The following is a 20,669-nucleotide window of genomic DNA, read 5'->3' as shown; positions in this document are numbered from 1 at the left end:
CTGACAGTTAGTAGGCTAGCATTCAAGTCTCATAAACATTAATTTGTTATTAAAGTTTGAGCAACTCACACTATCTCTCACATCCCTAGCTAATCTGTATTAAAAAGAAAATAGAGGTGATAACATGGCCTGCTATTGTCTCTGGAAGATCATACAGAGAAATCCACGCATGGGGGAGGGTTGGCCCAAAACACTAAATATGATTATATGTACATGTATATGTGATACTTACATATCTGTATCTATATTCAAAGCCAAGAATGAAAACTATTTTTTGAAATAATTATTGTCTTTGCTAGTCATCTGAACAAGCAAGAAAAGAAAAACAGGTTATTGTTGATTTTTAAATAGTGTGCCTCTCATTTTTCATAAATTATTCAGCAAATATTCTACACTGAAATTATACCTGAAGAAGTGCCTTTAAATAAAGGCAAAGCTCTTGCTACACACATTCACTAGTACCCAAATCTATGCACACTTTTCATAGAGGTTATGCTAACTAGCTTTCTGACAAAGGGCAAGCTCTTTATATTATGCTTCCGTTACTCTCCTAAAGTAGAAATAACAGCTCTATTACTAGTTTGTTATTGATATAAAATGAGGTTATTTTTTTTAATGTTTATTTAGTTTTGAGAGAGGCAGAGTGGGGGAGGAGCAGAGAGAGAGGGAGACACACAATCCGAAGCAAGGCTCCAGGCTCTGAGCTGTCAGCACAGAGCCCGACATGGGACTTGAACTCACGAACTGTGAGATCATGACCTGAGCCGAAGTCGGATGCTCAACCAGCTGAGCCACACAGGCGCCCCTAAAATGAGATTATTTATGAAAGTGACAGATAAAGCTAGTGATGAACTTCACCATTTGGGGCCTGCTTACAGGAGAAGCATCTTTCATCACTAGAATCCATTCTCCCTATCTGTGGCCTCAGTTGAAAGAAATAGCTATTTTGCTAACTTCTGTAACCTCCCAATTTTTACTATAGGTCTTTGTAAATTGTTAGATGAACCTTACGGTTAAGTCCTTTCTCTATCTGGGAGCAGAGGCACCCAGTAAACATTAGAGATCACTTCTGCCTTTATAAGTCTGGAAACTTTCGTATCCTACTTCCCATGTCTGGAGATTTTCATGCTGTACCATTTTATCCTGTGTCTTTAGTGTCTTGCCCATCTAATGAGTACATAATAAGGAAAAAAAAAAATGAAAGAAAAAATATTCCCTTTTATATTTGGCTACAGACTGTATTTAGGATAAGAATAAAAGACTCTACCATTACAGAATGGAAATTTTTATTTTACAAACGAAAAAGCAAAATACTGCTATTAAATTGACCCTGAAGTCACACTCTGAATTCCTATCTTACAGTTCAATTTTCCCAGTTCATCAATTAATTCCACAAAATAGACTAATTAAACCTTTGTCTGTGGAAGAAGCATAGACCACATTTAACCATGATAATGGAGATGGCTGGCAAGATTAAGCAAAGGAATTGATTGTAGCTCTGTTTGAATTCTTTGTCTTCTTGGAAACAGTCTCTATAGCCATGTGAGATTTAAAGACTGTGACTGTCCTGGCCAGAGAAGAAAGTCAAAGCTGTGTCAGAGAATTAAAAACTACTCTTCTACCTTCATCTTGTGATATCCATGTCTCTCAGAGAGGTCTGGCTAAACCAGAATATTCTTTGCAATAGCATTCAAAGTCCTTACTTGTGCCACATCTGTTACCTTTAGAGAATATTCTGAGCTAGAAAGAGAGGCTCCCATGGCAACAGAGGAATTTCTGCAACAGAAATAATAAAAGGACAGATAATTATATAACTTGTTAAATGAGCCCTCCTACTGGCATTTCATTTTATAGGCTACTTAATGGTTCAAGAAGACAGGAGGTCAAGGGCTTGGATTCTCATATTTCATAATTTTTACAAATTACTTACTTAAAACATCTAGTAGCCAAATCTACCTGACAGTATACTTGATTTTATATCTAGTAATGTAGTTTTGTTTTGTTTTGATTTTTGAGAGAGAAAGCACGAGCAGGGGAGGGGCAGAGAGAGAGAATCCCAAGCAGGACCTGTGCTGTTAGTGCAGAGTCCAAGCTCATGAATCATGAGATCATGACCTGAGCTGAAATCAAGAGTTGGATGCTTAACCGAGTCACCTAGGCACCCCTCTAGAAATGTAGTTCTAAGGCTCTTGCTTCTTTTATATCTCATTTTTCCCAATTCTAAACAGAAATAATCAACTACTTAACTATTCCGTTATGTGAATCTTCCAAAGTGTAATAAAAAACTCGCAATAGTTTCAATTTCTTAATAGTGGCATAATTTCAAAATAACTAAAAATAGGGAACAAAGGTGAGGGATGATTGACTAAGAATTAAAGGTAGGAGGGATAAAAGTGACTATGACTCCTCCAGCCTTATACCATAGTTATTAACTTCACTAAAGGAAATCACAGTTGAATGCACATACATACATATCTGACTCATTTGAAGCTTAGCTGCTGAATTAGAGTTTATTATTAACTGGTCTAAGTTTAGCAATGACTTAAATATATAAAGATTCACCTAAGTTCAGAAAAGCCTGCTTATATGAGGCAGGATAAAACCATCTGCAGTTGAAAAACTGCAAGAACGAGGTAATACGTATGTATTAATCACAACATTCCATTCATTAATCATACCATCAATAAGGTCTTCCTTACTGGAAGGAAATCAGGAAATTCAAGATTAATCCATCCCTTCTTACATGAATCAAAGAATATATTCTTACCGAAACTTCATTCCTGAATCTCTAGCAGACCGAGCAGAACAGTGAAATTCTGTAGCACCCGAACCCTCAAGGATCCTTTGTAGATTTCTGTCTGTTATGCCACCCCCTGTTGGAAAAATAAGTAATACATTAAGAAGAATAAAATTTTGTATAAAACTTAATGACTAGCAATGACTGCTTACTCTACCTGAAATTCCCATGCCAAAATTTCTCATTGACTTAAGAGTTACTCTCTCCCTACTATGCTAGAATGAGATAAGAAAGGAATGATAAAAGACAGACTATAGACTCTGGAGAACAGTTAACTAATAAGGTCACAGAACCTGTATGGTGGAATCTTATACATCTATTGGTTCATATAATGATGCTATATATTACTGACTTTAAAAAGATTGTTCTAGGGCAAGGAAAAATCTCTATCCCCACTCCCTCTCAATTAAAGCAAAATCAAATTAAAACAAAAAGTAAGGATAGGTTTGAGAAGAAGCTACAAAAGCACAGCCTCAGAGATGTATCTGAAAGACACAAATTCTCTAACCAGTATTCAAAGAGCACATGACTTGGAAATGGGGAAAAATGCAAGGTGTTGCAGTTTATTCAATATAATATCAACTTGGTTTTTCACAGAAGCATCTGATTCTACTTTATTAAAACTGTACAATTAAGAACTTTGTAATGACTCATTTTTGTTGAACAATCTCTTAAATATCTGTATACAGATAATCATATTCTGAACTAATACCAGATTAAAAATATAAAATTACTGATCTTTTTATTCTTCTTTCCTTGTATATAGTATGTATTTAATAAAGATTTTTTAATGACTGATAAATTATGTACTTGGTAACTCAAGCTATTCAAGTTGTTGAAGTAACTTGACTTTACACACTCTTTTGGACTCATCAACTTGTTTTTTCTTAGTGGTACAGTAATATCACTGAGCCCTAAGAAGTTGAAAGAACATAGGCTTATTTTAGACACGTGTAAAGATAAAATGCCATGATGCTTTTAACTTTAAAATACCTAAGGATAAAAAAAGATAACAAATGTGGCAAAATGTTAAATGTAGGAAATGAGTAAATGAGTATTCTTTATGCAATTTTCTACTTTTTTATAATTAATATGAAGAAATTAAGATTATCTTTATATCTCTTTCACTCTGATTCTAGATCCCCTTATTAATTCTTTAAAAATTGTTCACCTCTAATGAGCCAGAATGTACCTAGCTGATTTCATGGTTATCATCAGGAACATATGTCCCAACTGTTCTAGTAAAAGGAAGAATTCGGTGATCAGAGATTTTCAAGAACCAAGAGAGTATTATATTTGTCCAGAGATACCGCCTAAATGTTTGCTTACACCTTGTTAACAACTAGGACGTTTGGCCCTAACTCAACATAGCAGCACTGAACTTGGTGTGCCTCACCAGAGATGAACATCCATCCACAGTCACAAAATTCTATACTACGGAAGATGGAGAAACCCCAATCCCAATCTACTTCCTTATTTGCTACTCTCTGAGCTAATCACTGCTAGAATGTTCTCCTTATCTGAAGTTTTAAATTCCAGCACACATCTCTCAATCTTAAATTTTTAATCAAATTACTTATTCTCTCTGAACACCATGTATTAATACTTTCTCTCATATCATCCTGCCTCCTTTGTTCTTTCTTCACTGCACTTCAGTGTTATACTAACAAATGGATAGATAATTAAATACCTGGCATTACCACAATCCTGCCTTTTGCCTGAAAAAAGAAAAAAAAAACACAAATTTTAATATCTTTCTCTCAAATGAGATATAAGGCAGTGAGAACAGAAACATGAGTGAAAGTATATTAAATTTTAAAAACTACTACTAGTGTCTAACTGTCAATAGGTCATCTCTAATTCTTTGGGATCTTGGGTAAGTAAGATGTTCAGCATAGTAACTCTTTCTATTCAGAAAGGTTATTTTATTGCATTGCTTTGAAGACTTGTACTGTGATGAACACAAAGGAGACTATGCTATAAACACTGAATAATCACATCACCTTAAGAAAAGTCATTACTGAAAAATAACATTAATTCTGAGTTTTTGCTATGCAGCGGAATGGAAGTAGTTGAATTTAAACAAGATTTCAGCAGAAAACAGAGCACAGCATAATAGTAAATTACTGGGGGGAAAAAAAACCCTATTCAAGTCTTGTATCCTCAACTAAATTCCCTAGCTTCTTATATCAGCTAAAAAAAAAAACCCATGAGTCCATTTAACTGGGTTTTAAGTAATAAATCAGACTATATGGATTAATTTCTGATAATTCTGGAAGATAGGTATCGAAGTTTCTTTACCTTTATTCAAACTTTCATTACATTTCCTAAATAAGCTTTAGGGATATACTCAGTACCACTGAAAGTCAAAAGGATATCACCCCAAATGCAAATTTAGCAGAACTACTAGTAGCAGGTAGGTAGTGATGACAGAATAAAAATTACACATTATGTCAAGCTCACTAATTTTCTGAATAAAACCATTTAAATTGTATGGAAAATGAATTTTTTCACATATGTTTCCTGAGAGGAGACTTTAATACCAGACCAGCCAATTCTGCCACTCAAAACAATTCCAAGTCATTTGCCTCAACTGTGCAGCTTATTATATGCACACAAAGTTGGGTATATAATCTTTCTTCTATTGGGTACTAGTGAACTATGAAAAAATTCAATTAAGAACCATAAATAGGGGCGCGTGGGTGGCTCAGTCGGTTAAGCATCCAACTTTTGATTTCAGCTCAGGTGTTGACCTCACAGTTCCTGAGGTGGAGCCCTATGTCGAGTTCCCCTACTCCCTGGACTGCAAGCGAGGAGCCTGCTTGGGATTCTCTCTCCTCTCTCTGCCCCTCCCTCCATCCCAATCTCAAAATAAATAAATAAACTTAAAAAAAAAAAAAAGAACCACGTATAGCTTGGTTTCTTTTTCCATAGAAAAAATGAAACAATTGATTAATATAGTCAATAAATACAATTAATGTTGAGAATACTTAACTTCCACATCATGTCCAGTTAGGACAAATAAGAAAACAAAACGACTGGCTTAGTGTGGGGAGGGGAAAATGGGGAGTGGAGAAAAAGGGGTAGTGCCATCCAATGTGGGAAGGACAGAAGAGAAAAGGAAAAAGAGGATATGAGAGAACAGAAAAGAGAAACCAAAAGAATGGAGTAAAGTAAAAATTAGCTAACTTCTGTAGTAACAAATGTGAAGAAGGGAAGAGAAGCAGAAAGTCTCAAAAGCAATAAAGCATAAAAACAGTAAAAAGGGAAGGTAATAACAGTAGGGAAGATGATAGAGATAATCATGAGCAGAGGGAGAAACAGCCTTCCCTTTACTTTTAAGACAAGTTATACTTTAATGAGCTCTAAGTAACCAGCAGTGTAAAGTTAAGATAAGCATTCAGTACGATTGGTGAGGGTCTTTATGTAATAGCCACAAACTCTAAAACAGCTCCAAAGAGCTAGATATAAGAGTTATCTTGTGAAAAACATTCCAAAAAATTTTTTTGAGAGAGAGGGCACAAGTGAGCGAGGGGTAGAGAGAGACACAGAGAGAGAGAGAGAGAGAGAGAGAGAGAGAGACAAAGAGAAAATCCCAGGGGTGGCAGAGAGAGACAGCGAGGGAGAGGGTGAAAGAGAGAGAAGCGGGGCTCACCTGAAGCAGGGCTCGTGCTCACCCAAGTGGGATTTGAACTTACCAACCATGAGATCATGACCTGAGCTGAAGTCAGATATTCAATTGACTGAGCAACCCAGGCACCCAAAGCATTCCAAATTCTTTTAGTTAAAAAATGATATGCTTGATCTGCACATTGAATGCAATCCCAATCAAAATTGCACCAGCGTTCTTCTCAAAGCTAGAACAAACAATCCTAAAATTTGTATGGAACCACAAAAGACCCCAAAGAGCCAAAGTAATGTTGAAAAAGAAAACCAAAGTGGGAGGCATAACAATCCCCAATTTTAGCCTCTACTACAAAGCTGTAGTCACCAAGACAGTATGGTATTGGCACAAAAACAGACACATAGACCAATGGAATAGAATAGAGAACCCAGAATTGGACCCACAAATGTATGGTGAACTAATCTTTGACAAAGCAGGAAAGAGTATCCAATGGAAAAAAGACAGTTTCTTTAAGTAAATGGTGCTGGGAGAACTGGACAGCAACACGCAGAAGAATGAAACTAGATCACTTTCTTACACCATACACAAAAATAAACCCAAAATGGATGAAAGACTTAAATGTGAGACAGGAAACCATCAAAACCCTAGAGGAGAAAACAGGCAGCAATTTTCTTTGGCCTCAACCACAGCAATTTCTTACTCAACATGTCTCCAGAGGCAAGGGAATTAAAAGCAAAAATGACCTATTGGGACCTCATCAAGATAAAAAGTTTCTGCAATGCAAAGGAAACAACAAAACTAAAAGGCAACCGATGCAATGGGAAAAGATATTTGCAAATGACATATCAGATAAAGGGTTAATATCCAAAATTTATAAAGAATTTACCAAACTCAACACCCGAAAAACAACCCAGTGAAGAAATGGGCAAAAGACATGAATAGACACTTTTCCAAAGAAGACATCCAGATGACCAACAGACACATGAAAAGATGTTCAACATCACTCATCATCCAGGAAATGCAAATCAAAACCACACTGAGATACCACCTCACACCAGTCAGAGTGGCTAATATTAACAACTCAGGAAACAATAGATGCTGGTGCGGATGTGGAGAAATGGGGAAGGGAACCCTCTTACACTGTTGGTGGGAATGCAAATTGGTGCAGCCACTCTGGAAAAGTGTGGAGGTTCCTCAAAAAATTAAAAATAGAACTACCCTACGACCCAGCAATAGCACTACTAGGAATTTATCCAAAGGATACAGGAGTGCTGATTCATAGGGGCACATGTACCCCAATGTTTATAGCAGCACTTTGAACAATAGCCAAATTTTGGAAAGAGCCTAAATGTCCATCAACTGATGAATGGATAAAGAAGATGTGGTTTATATATACAATGGAATACTACTTGGCAATGAGAAAGAATGAAATCCCATCATTTGCATCAACATGGATGGAACTGGAGGGTATTATGTTAAATGAAGTCAGTCAGAGAAAGACAGATATCATATGTTTTTCCTCACATGTGGAACTTGAGAAACTTAACAGAAGACCATGAGGGAAGGGCAGGGGAAAAAAATTGTTACCAACAGAGAGGGAGGGAGGCAAACCAGAAGAGACTCTTAAATACAGAGAACAAACTGAGGGTTGATGCTGGGCTGGGGTAGGGGAGAGGGGAAAATGGGTGATGGGCATTGAGGAGGGCACTTGTTGGGATGAGTACTGGATGCTGTATGTAAGCAATGAATCATGGGAATCTACCCCCCGAACCAAGAGCACACTGTACACACTGCATGGTAGCCAATTTGTCAATAAATTATATATTTTTAAAAATATTAAAAAGAAAAAAAAATGATATGCTAGAGGTGTCTGGGCGGCTCAGCCAGTTAAGTGTCCGACTCTTGATTTTGGCTCAGGTCATGATCTCATGGTTCATGAGATTGAGCCCTGCCTCAGGCTCCATGTGGTCAGTGGAGCCTGCTTGGGATCCTCTTTCCCTCTCTCTCTGCCCCTCCCCTGCTCGCACTGTCTCTCTCTCTGTTTCTCAAAATAAATAAATAAACTTAAAAAATTATATGCTGGTGCAGAAAGGGAAACAGAGACTGTTAAATTAGTTAATGACAATACGGTAAGGTGCAAAAAAAAAAAAATCTCTTTTGCAGATATGAGTCAACAACAACTTGTGCTCTATAATGAGGAAATTAGAACCCCCCAGACTAGTATTTAAGTATCAGGGCCTCAGTAAAATAATCAAAAGTGACCTCCAAGTCCAGCTTCTGGCATATATGTCACTGAAAAAGCATATAATTTTTCATGACATCTGAATTATATGTCATTTTGGAAAGACAGCTCCAAAGTTACCAAAAAAGCTTATATGTATACATACTGTGAAATCTGTAGACTGACATTTTGTAGACTTTTCAGAGAACCTCCTTCTGACCAACTTTTTTTTTTTAATTTTTGATTTTAGAGAGAAAGAGCACGTGAGCAGAGGAGAGGGGCAGAAGGAGAGAGAGAAAATCCCTAGCAGGCTCCATGCTCAGCATAGAGCCCAACCTGGGGCTGAATCCCATGGCCCTGGGATCATGACCTGAACCAAAATCAAGAGTTGGATGCTAAAATGATTGAGCCACCCAGGCGCTCCCTCTTCTGATAAATTTTTTAAACCCTGATCAAATTGATCTATCATGAAAGTGTTTATCAAGGTCACTTTACTAACTCATCCATCTATCCAACAAATACTTATTAAGTGCCTACCATGTTATCAGGCACTGTTCTGGATATAGAGAATATTATGGTTGAAATGACCCAGCATATGCCACTGTGGCATAAAAATCATTTTGAGTTGAAAGCATTTGAGTTCCTGAAATTCCTTATCTGCCCTAAAAGCAGAGCCTCCCAAAAGAATTCAAAAAGAACTCAATGGTCAAAATTCCCTTCTGAGAGCAATTCATCAGCACCATACCTAAACAAGACATTGTCATTAAACTTTCATATCTTCAATCTATTCTCATTAGGGTCCACCTATTTATCTTTCCAAAAAGTCTTTCCTCCCACCCCACAAATGCTTTTCCTCCTTCCACTTCTAAATTCCTAAGTGCCCCTCCCTCTACCTCCTCTTCACCTATTAAGATGGTATGTAAGACCCAAATTCTAAGCACCTCCTTTAGTCACATTTCTTCGTGAACTCCAATATATATACATAAGTGATTAAAATCTTTTTTCCTCCTGCTAATCTGTGTTTTGTCAGTTTAATTCACAGGCCCTCAAACATAAAACCTAAGAAGGCAGAGAAATAGTTTTTCCTCCCTGACACAGTAAACAAGATAATGTTCCTACTCTTGTGGAGCTTTCATGTTCAAGGAAGAGAGACAACATACAGGTATATTTATGTAATAAAATTTCAGGTAGCTGTAAGTACAATGAAAAAACCATAAAGCAAGGTAATGAAACAGAATAAAAGGGGGATGGGGCTATCGCACAGAATTTAATAATTGTTAAGAGAAATAAGTGGAACAAGGCCATTTAGTATTCTCAAATGTGCAAAAGCATCCATAAACAAAATGTTTACTATCTAGAAAGCTGAAACGATTCTAGGAAAAAAAGTCATTTAAAAAAATGTTTATTTTTGAGAGAGAAAGAAAGAGCGGGAGTGGGGCAGAGAGAGAGAGGGAGACAGTGGATCTAAAGCAGGCTCTGCACTGATAGCAGAGAGCCTGATGCAGGGCTTGAACTTACAAACCATGAGATCAGGACCCCAGCTGAAGTCAGATGTTTAACCGACTGTGTCACCCAGTCAACCCCCCCAAAAAAGTCACGTTTAACTGTTTCTTCCAAGTGAAAGCTTTTCAAAACATGGACAAATTAAGTGAATTCTGCCACTTTGGGGAGGGGGTTTCCATAAGATTACTGAGAACTGTATGCTTACCTAAAGCTATCAAAGTGATTTAACAACATAAAGCACTTACTAAGTATCAGACTTTGTGCTATTATCTGAAGTAATCCACAACTATTCTAGGAGGTAGGAGGTAGGTGCTATTAAAATGCTAATGTTATAGATGAAGAAACTGAAGTTTAGAATGGTTAGGTAGTTTGCCCAGGCTTACTGTTAATAAATGGCAAAGCTAGGATTTAAACACAGACTTTCTAATCCCCAAACCTAGGCTTTAACCAGTATATTATACTGCTAGATAACTGCTTCAAAAAGTAAAGTTAGCGTTATCTCACTTATATGTGAAATCTAAAAAAAAGTCCAATACACAGAAACAGAGAGTAGAACATTGCTATCTAGTGAGGAGGTGGGGAAAACAGGGAGATGCTGGTCAAAGGGTACAAAGTTGCAATTACGCAGGATGAGCAAATCTACAGATCTAATGCACAATGAGACTATAGTGAATACTTCATTGAATTCTAAAAATTTGCTAAGAGAGTAATATTTCAGGTGCTCTCACCACACACACACACACAATGTAACTAGATGAGATGCATATGTTAATTAGCTTGACTGTAACTATTTCACTGTATACATATTAATATTGAAATATCATGTATACCCTAAATACATGGAATTTTTCTTTTATAAAAAAGAAGTAAAGTTAGCGTATGAGAATATTTAACTCCATGCTTCCTGCCAACCAATGATTAAACTACAAATTACATTCGCAACACAGTGATAATGAAATGCAAGACATGACTATGGCAATTATATCTACATTATTCTCTACTCCACAGTGAGAAAAAATTTAAAATTAATTCAATTCTTCTATTTTAAAACCCTTCAGACTTTCCCACTGCCCCAACGATAAAATACACACTCCTCAACAGTTTTCAAGGCTCTGGACAGCATTCTTCTCTTTACATCCAATATTCTGGTTTCTTCAATATCTTAGTAAGTTATTCTTTCCTGGTCTTTCCTGCCTCTGCATGAGGCATTCACCTATTCCCCTTACCTCCTTTTACACAGATAACTTGTAATCATTGCTCAAATGAATGTGTGTGTGACTCTTCTTCTGGGAGCTAACTACTGCCAACTCCATGCCCCAAACTGGGGTTAATTCCTCTCAAATGTGCCCCTTTGTACCTATAAAAATTAAGGAAAAAAAAAAAAAAGAGTGGGTGGGCACCTGGGTGACTCAGTCAAATGTCTGCTTCTTAAAATTTTTTTTTTAATATTTATTTGAGAGAGAGAGAGAGAGAGAGAGAGAGACAGAGACAGAGACAGAGACAGAGTGCAAGCGGGGGAGGGGCAGAGAGAGAGGGAGACACAGAATCCGAAGCAGGCTCCAGGCTCCGAGCTGTCAAAACAGAGCCTGATGTGGGGCTCAAACCCACCACCTGTGAGATCATGACTTGGGCTAAAGTCAGAAGCTTACTTGACTGAGCCACTCAGGCACCCCCAAACGTCTGACTCTTGATTTCAGCTTAGGTCATGATCTCACAGTTGCGAGATTGAAGTTGGGCATGGAGCCTGCTTAAGATTCTCTTTCTCCCTCTCCCTCTGCCCACTCCCTGCTCTGTGCATGCTCTTTCCCTCTCTCAAAAAAAATATTATTTTTTTAAGTAAACTCTACCCCCAACGTGGGGCTTGAACTCACTATCCCGATTGAGTGGCATGCTCTACCAACCCAGCCAGGTGCCACTTAGTACCTTTTTTTATAGCACTCTATTACAATTGCTTGTTCTATTAAAAGTGCCTGTTGTGCCACAAACTCCAAGGGCAGTGACTACACACACACACACACACACAGGTCACCACCACAGTACAAATGCCCTGCAGTTAATATATACTTAATAAATACTTGTAAAATCAGTAAGTTCCAGACTAGCAAAGTCACATCAGATCCTTAGATGAAATTTCTGAAAATTATTTTCATGGCTATAAGAAAGTGAACATAATTAGATTTCTATACAGAACACCAAAAAAATATTAGTAACAGGAGAAGTAATAATAATAAACTAACATGTAGTAAGATCTATTATATGTCAAGCACTATGCTAAGGCTCTTACATATCTTCTCTCTACCAATCATCAGAACAACCCTATAAAGGAAGTACTAAACTTTTCTCAATTGCACACATAAAGGAACAGAGGATGAATAATCTACTCAACATTACAAATCAAATAAGTATCTGAGTCTTAAATCCAGAACTCTCTTGTCTCAAAGTCCATACTCACTAACTCAAAATGGCTCTGGACTGGTGTCAGAAAAACAGACATACCACAATTACAAATTTGCCTGCTCTACAAATGATGCTAACTCATCATGGAAATTCATACAAGGGTAAAACATATTTCCTCCTATCCTGATAGATAGGGAGAGGTGAAAGAAGAATATAATTTTAGGTTTAGAATTCATTTCCATGTGATAATTATTTCAAATTTTTTATGGGATCCCCTGAGTATACATAGGCTGATGGTGAGATGACGTGGCTTAAAACAATGTAATGCTAATGGCAGAGAAAAGATAAAATTGGCTGTGGTTATCCAAGTTAGATCAAAACCTTAAGCACTGGTTACAATTCGACTTCAAAAGTCTTAAACACTAAAATGCTCATGTGAAAGAAATAAGAATTATATAAATATATTTCTGCCTGCTTGCTTTTCTGTACAGGGTAATCATTAAGTCAGTAATAGCTTCATAACCTAGCTGAACAACAGAACATCAGGAGCAAGCACAACAGAGTTAGGAAGAAAGAAAACAAACTGTGTGTACCTGATCTATGAGTCGCTTTATTAGGGGTAGCCCTTCTAGTGCCGAACTGTCACATCCACTGGTCAATACTCGTTCAAATCCCAGGGTTAAGAGGGTCTCTAGAGCTGCCACTGGATCATGAACCATGTCAAAGGCTGAAATAAATAAAACTGATTTGAATTTTGAACACATATCCTCTAATATAGTGCTTTCCAAAATGCAGTATACACACAGAGGTGTGCTGGACCTAGCCTGTATTGGCAAGCCAGAGCCAACTGTTAAATATTCACGAGTTCTGCAAGCATGATTATTATCCACTGACAGCCTGAAGTCAGTCAAGGTGGGAGAATTTAAACCACAGAACTCAACAAATACTATGTACCAGGGCTCTCTTCATCCAAGAACTAGTTTACCAGCACACCACATAGTCTGCATACCATCATGGTACGCGTGAACATTTTAGATGGTACCCGCCTGAACAGATTTATTTAGTTAAACAAAGATTAAGAGCGAAACATTTCCATTTTTCATGAGGTATAAAAGTTTCTCTTTAAATTCACTTAAGGGGCGCCTGGGTGGCTCAGTCGGTTAAGCATCTGACTTCAGCTCAGGTCAAGATCTCACCGTTTTGAGTTCGAGCCCTGCTTCGGGCTCTGTGCTGACAGCTTAGAGACTGGAGCCTGCTTCAGATTCTGTGTCTCCCTCTCTCTCTGCCACCCCCCGCATTTGCACTCTGTCTCAAAAATAAATAAACATTAAAAAAATTTTTTTTAATTCACTTAAGATTTTATTTAATGAAAATTATTACATACATTTGCACAGGTAGCACTCAAATCACTCTAAATGTGATAGGCAAGTGACTCAAATTTGGAAAACTGCTCTAAGGCTTCAGACAAACTGGACAAACCTCACTTGAGACAAATATTATGCTATTTCCTAAAAAGGCCTTAGTTCACATTCTCATTATTGATTAATATTTTGTACTATTCCATTTACTCCAAATACTTATGGCTCATAGTACAACAATTGTTCACAACAGACTATATAAACTTGTAATTCCATTCTACTTTCTAAGAGACTTCTCTCCTCCTCAGGGAGGAAAGTGGCACTAGGAACCTCAAAAATAAAAACTTCTGCTTTGGTTCTCAGCACTGTTACATGATTTGGAAGTTCTAATCCATGGCAGATTAAGGTTAGACCCCTTTACATTACCCGTTAGTGTATGCAGGCAGCTAAATGTACCACAGAGGTTTTTCCTTTTTTTGTAGCAGCGCCTCACCAGTGATTACACTATTATACTATCTCATTAAATGCATGAGTGAAAACAATGTAGAACTTACAACAATGCAAAATTTTGAAAATACAAAAATATTTTTGTTAAATGTATTGAAGGAAAAAAAATTTGAAATGATTTTCTTAGTTTAAGAAGAGAAAAATACATTCTATATGACACATGTACTTTTTAAATTATTTAGCATGTCAAATTTTAAACTACATATTTTTCAGATAAATGTTTACTGATTAAAATTACTTTTCATATTTACAAAATTTTTTTGGCTACTCTCAAGGTGCTGGATTTTAAACATTCTAACATCTTTTAGTTATTGCTAGTTTATGAGAAGCATTGCTAAACAGCAAGTCAAGAAAACAGTTTTCTGGTGGTATAATCCCTTTCAAAAAACAACAAGAATAACAAATGCTTTATCTCTAATTTCTGTAAATAGATGCAAATGACAGAGCCCACTCTTATCCTAATCTTCGAATGCTTACTCAAAAAGGCAGAAAAACATTCAACAATTTCTCATGCATACATATATCATCAAGTAAAAAAAAAGTTTTGACTGGAGACTTTTCTTTTCACATATAAAGGAGCGCCCTCTGCAGGCAAAATTGACTTGTTCCGTTTTACTGAGGTTTAACAAAAGTGTACGGAAATTAGGACTACCTGATTTATAGATAAGAAGTATTTTTTATATGAAACTATCAGATAATTTTAGAAACCATTCTGATGTAGACAAGCTATCAATAATGCACTTTTGTACATAACAGTGAGCATCTGTTCATTGACTATCCAGCATCTATTTCTTCTTTCCTCCTTCCTAATAGTAACCAATTCTTATGCAGATATCCACCCCTTTCCCCACCTCTGCCCATGAATCTTATATTCATCTGGGAAAGCTGGTCACATCACCAGTTCCTAGAATGGTCTTGTCTGGCTTAAGCCAGGCAGTACATTTCATTTCACTGGCCACAACACTTTATTCTTTTTTTTTTTTTAATTTTTTTTTTTTAACATTTATTCATTTTTGAGACTGAGAGAGACAGAGCATGAACGGGGGAGGGGCAGAGAGAGAGGGAGACACAGAATCGGAAGCAGGCTCCAGGCTCCGAGCCATCAGCCCAGAGCCCAACGCGGGGCTCAAACTCACGGACTGAGAGATCGTGACCTGAGCTGAAGCTGGACGCTTATCCGACTGGGCCACCCAGGCGCCCCACAGCACTTTATTCTTTTGGGAGTTGCACATGATCTAAGGCATCTAATAAAAAATGAATCTCAGGATTCTTGCTTGGAATGCTGTGACAAGTACATACACTTGTAGACAATTCCCACTCTCTCCCTCTATTATATCCCACCACACCAGCATTTACTTTTAACAAGTTTTCATAACTAAGTTTCAAATTGTGCATCTCTAAATTTATAACAGTTATAAAGAAACCAACTGGTAACGCTGTAACGCTTTATGTGTTCCATAAAAAAGTTATGGCATTTGGTAAAATTAGAAAACTGACACCGTTCAAAAGAACTTCTAAAATGGAAATGACTCACCTCGGTGGAAAGTGACTGGCAGAGGACGGCATATAGCTACAAAAATAAAGTCAAATAACAATATAAATGAAGAGATCGTCACTGGTTGGTGTATATAGAATTTTCCATGTTAGATGGGACTTTTTTATTTTATACTGTCCTCTCCTAAGAAGCAAAGACAATGAACTAAGATAATTAAATGGCAGCCTTCCAAATTCAGAATTCTTATGTTTCCATTAATCTCTGATTTTCATTAAAAGAAAAAAATGGTCATCCATTCTTTAGCCAGACTAAATAAAAATTATGCGATCTGGTTATTTATAAAGGCAGCATTACATCTATTACTTTTATCCCTCTGAGAATCTTCAAGAAATACTTTGGCCTAGAATTATAAGTAGTATGCTTCTGTCCTCTACACATTTCCCCATCTTCAACAACTGCAATAGCCTTTGAAGTGTTTGGTGCAGTGATTAAAGGAATCGAGGCAAACTTCCCTTAAACCTTCCAGGAAAAGCAGCAGAACTTGATCTATAACAACTGAGGAGTCAGTAGGACTAGAACATATACCTAGATCTGCCCCAGACATCTAGATAACTATTTAAAATAGGTCAGTATAAATGCCTGCAGGTGTGACTGAAAAGTCAGTTTTGCAATTGCATTGTTTTTTTTTTTTTTTTACTTGCAGTGACACACAATGTTATGTTAGTTTCAATATCAGAAGTATTCAACGCAATCATCATTAGAGGCTTTTTGGTCTCAGATACAAATTCTTACCCACAAGGGACATGCACAACTCTTTGTCAATGTGTCCATCTTCAGTCAATGCTCCAAATACCAAACCATCAGCACCATAAAGCTTGGCAAGACGAATGTCAGCCTTCATCACCTCAACTTCACGATCTGAATATAAAAAGTCACCTCCACGCGGCCGAATCATCACAAAAACTGGAATCTGGACACACTGCTTCACTACTTGAAGGACACCTAAAAGAATATAGAGAGCAGACTAATTAAAATTCAAATGTGAACTAACATCTCTAGGAAGTCAATAAAATTTATTAGCTCTTGTGTATCACTTCTATAAGAAAAGGAAGCAATGACTGAGGCAACCAGAGATAGATCTAAAGGGAATGACAACCCTAAATTAAAAAATGTGCATATAATAGAAGTTAAATAAGAAAACCAAGGGTAAAAAAGAGCAATTTAGAAAACAGAAAAAATTTACTGAATTTTTAAAAGCACTTGTTAGTTGACTAAAGAAAAATCATTTTGCTGGTATGTAACATTGGAAAGTGAAGTAACAGGCTCAATATTCTGCCAGTGTATTCCATAAAATCCAATGTTTCCTTTCTAATTGATTACAGCTCTGTTTAGAACCTACTATAGAGATGTTTACATAGTTCTAAAGTTTATGATCCTTTAGGAACAAAGAAATTAATTAAAGCCTTTTTTTTAAAGAGTTATGTAAAAGGAAGCAAAGTTCTACTTATTTGTGATTTTATATAGAGATCTATGAACAAAAACACCTAAATATGACACAATTCATGACTAATTCAGAAACCTCAATAGTATATATCTTCCATGACTGGTGTTAGTTATATCTTGATAAACCCATCTTAAGCTGAAAAGATCTTAAATCCAAATGCCTTCATTACACCTAACCTACTGAACATCATAGCTTAGCCTAGCTTACCATAAACACACTCACAACACTTATATTAGCCTACTGTTGGGCAAAATCATCCAATGGAAAGCCTATTTTATAATACAGTGTTGAATATCTCATGTAATTTATTGAATACAGTACTGAAAGTGAAAAACAGAATGGTTACATAGGTACAGAATGGTTTAAGTCTATTGGCTGTTTACCCTCGTGATCGCATGGCTGACTGGGAGCTGTGGCTGCCCAGCATCATATGAGAGTACCATACCACAAATGGCTAGCCTAGGAAAAGTTCAGAATTCAAAGTACAGTTTCTACTGAATGCATATTACTTTCACACCATTGCAAACTCAAAAAATCATAAGCCAAACCATCATCTGTTGGGAACCGTTTGTATAATTTCTGTGACAAGCACCATTGTGTTTATGAACTTACTTCTTTTTCCTTGCTAAAAGATCCCCAATTTTGCATGGAATAGCAATATGCCCAGCACCAAGCAATGAATCATGATTACGATTGCAAAGAACAGATTGCATTCAAATTTAGAGATGGTCTGGAGATTTCACAGAATGGCCAGGGAATGCCCTCCCTTAGTGAGAAGATTCCAAAGGTTTACAGCACATATAAACCTTTATACTAAATAATGCTATCATCAACCTCAGAGTAACATAGAAGAGTCAAAAATTCATACAGGGACTTCTGCTTTTGACCAAGACAGAGTAACAGGAACTGGATTTATCTTCCTACCTATAATAACCAAAAAACACATATGAATATGAAAAATATATGAAACAATGGTTTGAAAGACACTGTATGTCAAGCAACAAAGAACAATGATGCCTGAAAGATGGGAAACAAACGAGATAAGCTCTTTATTTGATCCAAATTATTACCTTGAGGGTTTTCTAGGCTGCAGTATAGAAAGGGGGAACCCAGGTGGAGGTCAGAGAATTCTCTAAGTTGAAGAGACAAAACTGAGAGTCCAGGGAGACCAAATGACTAGACTTCACAGGAGAAAGTACCAGTGGGAAGAGAAAGAGAAATCCGGAGATTTGAAGAGAATCCCCTTCTAATATTCAGCTCAGTAGTGATGAGTGCATATATGCAAGGAAACCTTACAAGGGCCAGGGGAAAAAAATCCACTGAAAATAATTAGAAAGAAATAGTGCCTGTCATTCACACCTGGTGCACCAAAAATAACACCTATTCCCAACAGGCATATAGGAAAAGTTGAAGACTCGTGGGGCACTGGATAGAGAACACAGAAGGTTCTTGCTTTTGGTAGTGGGGAATAGTTAACTCTAGACTGACCACTGCTCCAGACCTGCTTAACAAACTTTAAAGCCAGGACCCAAAAAGAATAAACTGTTTCCAAATAACGTAACTGCTTGAGAATGTTTATAGGAATGCAAACATATCCAGGACCCAACAAAATAAAATTAATGTCTGGAAGCCAATAAAAAATTATCAGGCAGGAACACAAGATGCATCATGAGATGATAAACCAATCAAATGAAACCAACCTAGAACTCGTACAGATGTTAGAATTAGCAGCCAAGTCATTAAAACAGCTACTATAACTTTACTCCAAATGTTCAAAAGAGTTCAGAAACAACACACTTGATATAATAGCCTCAAATTAAACTTCTAGAAACAAAAACTATAATGTGTGAGATGAGATGAAAAACACACAGTGTGGGATTAATGTCAGATTAGACATTGCAGGGAAAAGATTAGTAAACTTGAAAACAAACCAATAGGATCTATGCAAAATGAAACACAGAGAAAAAGGAGATTAAAAAGAAAAAAAGAGGGGCGCCTGGATGGCTCAGTTGGTTAAACGCCTGACTTTGGCTCAGGTCATGATCTCACGGTTCAGGAGTTCAAGCCCCATGTCAGGCTCTTTGCTGACAGCCTGCTTCTGACTCTGTGTTTCCCTCTCTCTCTGCTCCTCTCCCACTCACGCTTTCTCTGTCTCAACAAAACAAAACAAAACAAAACAAAACAAACCCAACATAGTTCATCAGTGAGTTGTGGGACAACTTCAAGCAGCCTAAAACAAGTATGTGACATCTCTGAAGGAGGGGGTAGAGTATATTGAATGCTGAAAATTTTCTAAATGTGATGAAAACTATAAATGCACAGGTCCAAGAAACATGAAGAAAACTATAGTCAGGTACATTGTTATCACATTGCTGAAATCCAGAAATAAAAAAAAAAATTTAAAGCAACCACAAAAAAGAGACATTATACAAAAAACCAAAAGCAAAAGCAAAAGCAAAACCAAACAAACAAACAAAAAACCACCACCAAAAATCCACAAGGTATGGATGGTAGCAGATTTCATACGAAAGACAACACCAGCAAGAAGACAGTGGAGAAATATCTTTAAAGTACTGAAAGAAAAAAAACAAAAACCGTCAACCTAGAATTCTACACCCAGCAAAAATATCTTTCAAAAATGGAGAAAGATGTTTTGAGACATACAAAAGCTGAAAGAATTCATCACCAGCATACTTGTAATACAAAAAATTGTTAAAACAATTACTTCAGACCGAAAGAGAATGAGATCAGATGGAAACACAGACCTACACAAAGGAATGAAGAACACCAGAAATAGTAACTACACTGATTGTTTTCTCTTTTATTCTCTTTAAGAGATAATTGAATTTTTAAACAAAAAGTAGTGTGGAGTGTATGTATTTTTAACATAGATAGAAGATAGCAGTAAGATAGATGTATGACAACAGCAAAAAGACCAGGAGGGAAGAAATGAAGACAAAAGTCAATATGCTAAGGATGCCAGGATGGAAAGAGAAAAGAAAAAAAAAACCCTGGCCCTTGATATTACTGCAGAGCAACTAAACCAATATTAACAGTAACTACCTATCTCTCAACTTTTTGATGTACTGTATGAGGATCACATCTTTGATAAATTTATTCATAAGCATAAGCATTTCTAACTGATACAATATCCACAGCATAGTTAACACATTAGTAACATTAGTAAAAGATCTCAATAAAACATATTACCCACTGTCTCCGGGCTCTATAAACTCCTCCTAGAAAATATGAAAACCAGACA

At 36.7% G+C, this 20,669-nt stretch overlaps 1 protein-coding gene across 4 annotated transcripts in view; it reads right to left on the bottom strand.

Annotated features, from left to right (window-relative positions):
• Positions 1–1,269: 1,269 nt before the first annotated feature.
• CUTC (cutC copper transporter) overlaps positions 1,270–20,669 on the bottom strand; it is a 25,443-nt gene continuing 6,043 nt past the window's right edge. For all 4 annotated transcript variants that reach the window (XM_003994298.6, XM_006938080.5, XM_045040553.1 and 1 more), the window contains 6 exons: positions 16,696–16,905; positions 15,943–15,978; positions 13,137–13,270; positions 4,488–4,515; positions 2,768–2,873; positions 1,270–1,776 (listed from right to left, as the gene is read on the bottom strand). In XM_003994298.6, the coding sequence (XP_003994347.1) occupies positions 1,662–1,776; positions 2,768–2,873; positions 4,488–4,515; positions 13,137–13,270; positions 15,943–15,978; positions 16,696–16,905 (629 nt within the window). In that variant the 3' untranslated portion in view covers positions 1,270–1,661. The remainder of the gene's footprint in view (positions 1,777–2,767; positions 2,874–4,487; positions 4,516–13,136; positions 13,271–15,942; positions 15,979–16,695; positions 16,906–20,669) is intronic.

This window comes from Felis catus, chromosome D2 (assembly GCF_018350175.1).
Source record: "Felis catus isolate Fca126 chromosome D2, F.catus_Fca126_mat1.0, whole genome shotgun sequence".
Taxonomy (NCBI): Eukaryota; Metazoa; Chordata; class Mammalia; order Carnivora; family Felidae; genus Felis; species Felis catus.
The sequence above is the reverse complement of the archived record's forward strand: the minus strand, read 5'-3'. Positions and strand labels throughout refer to the sequence as shown.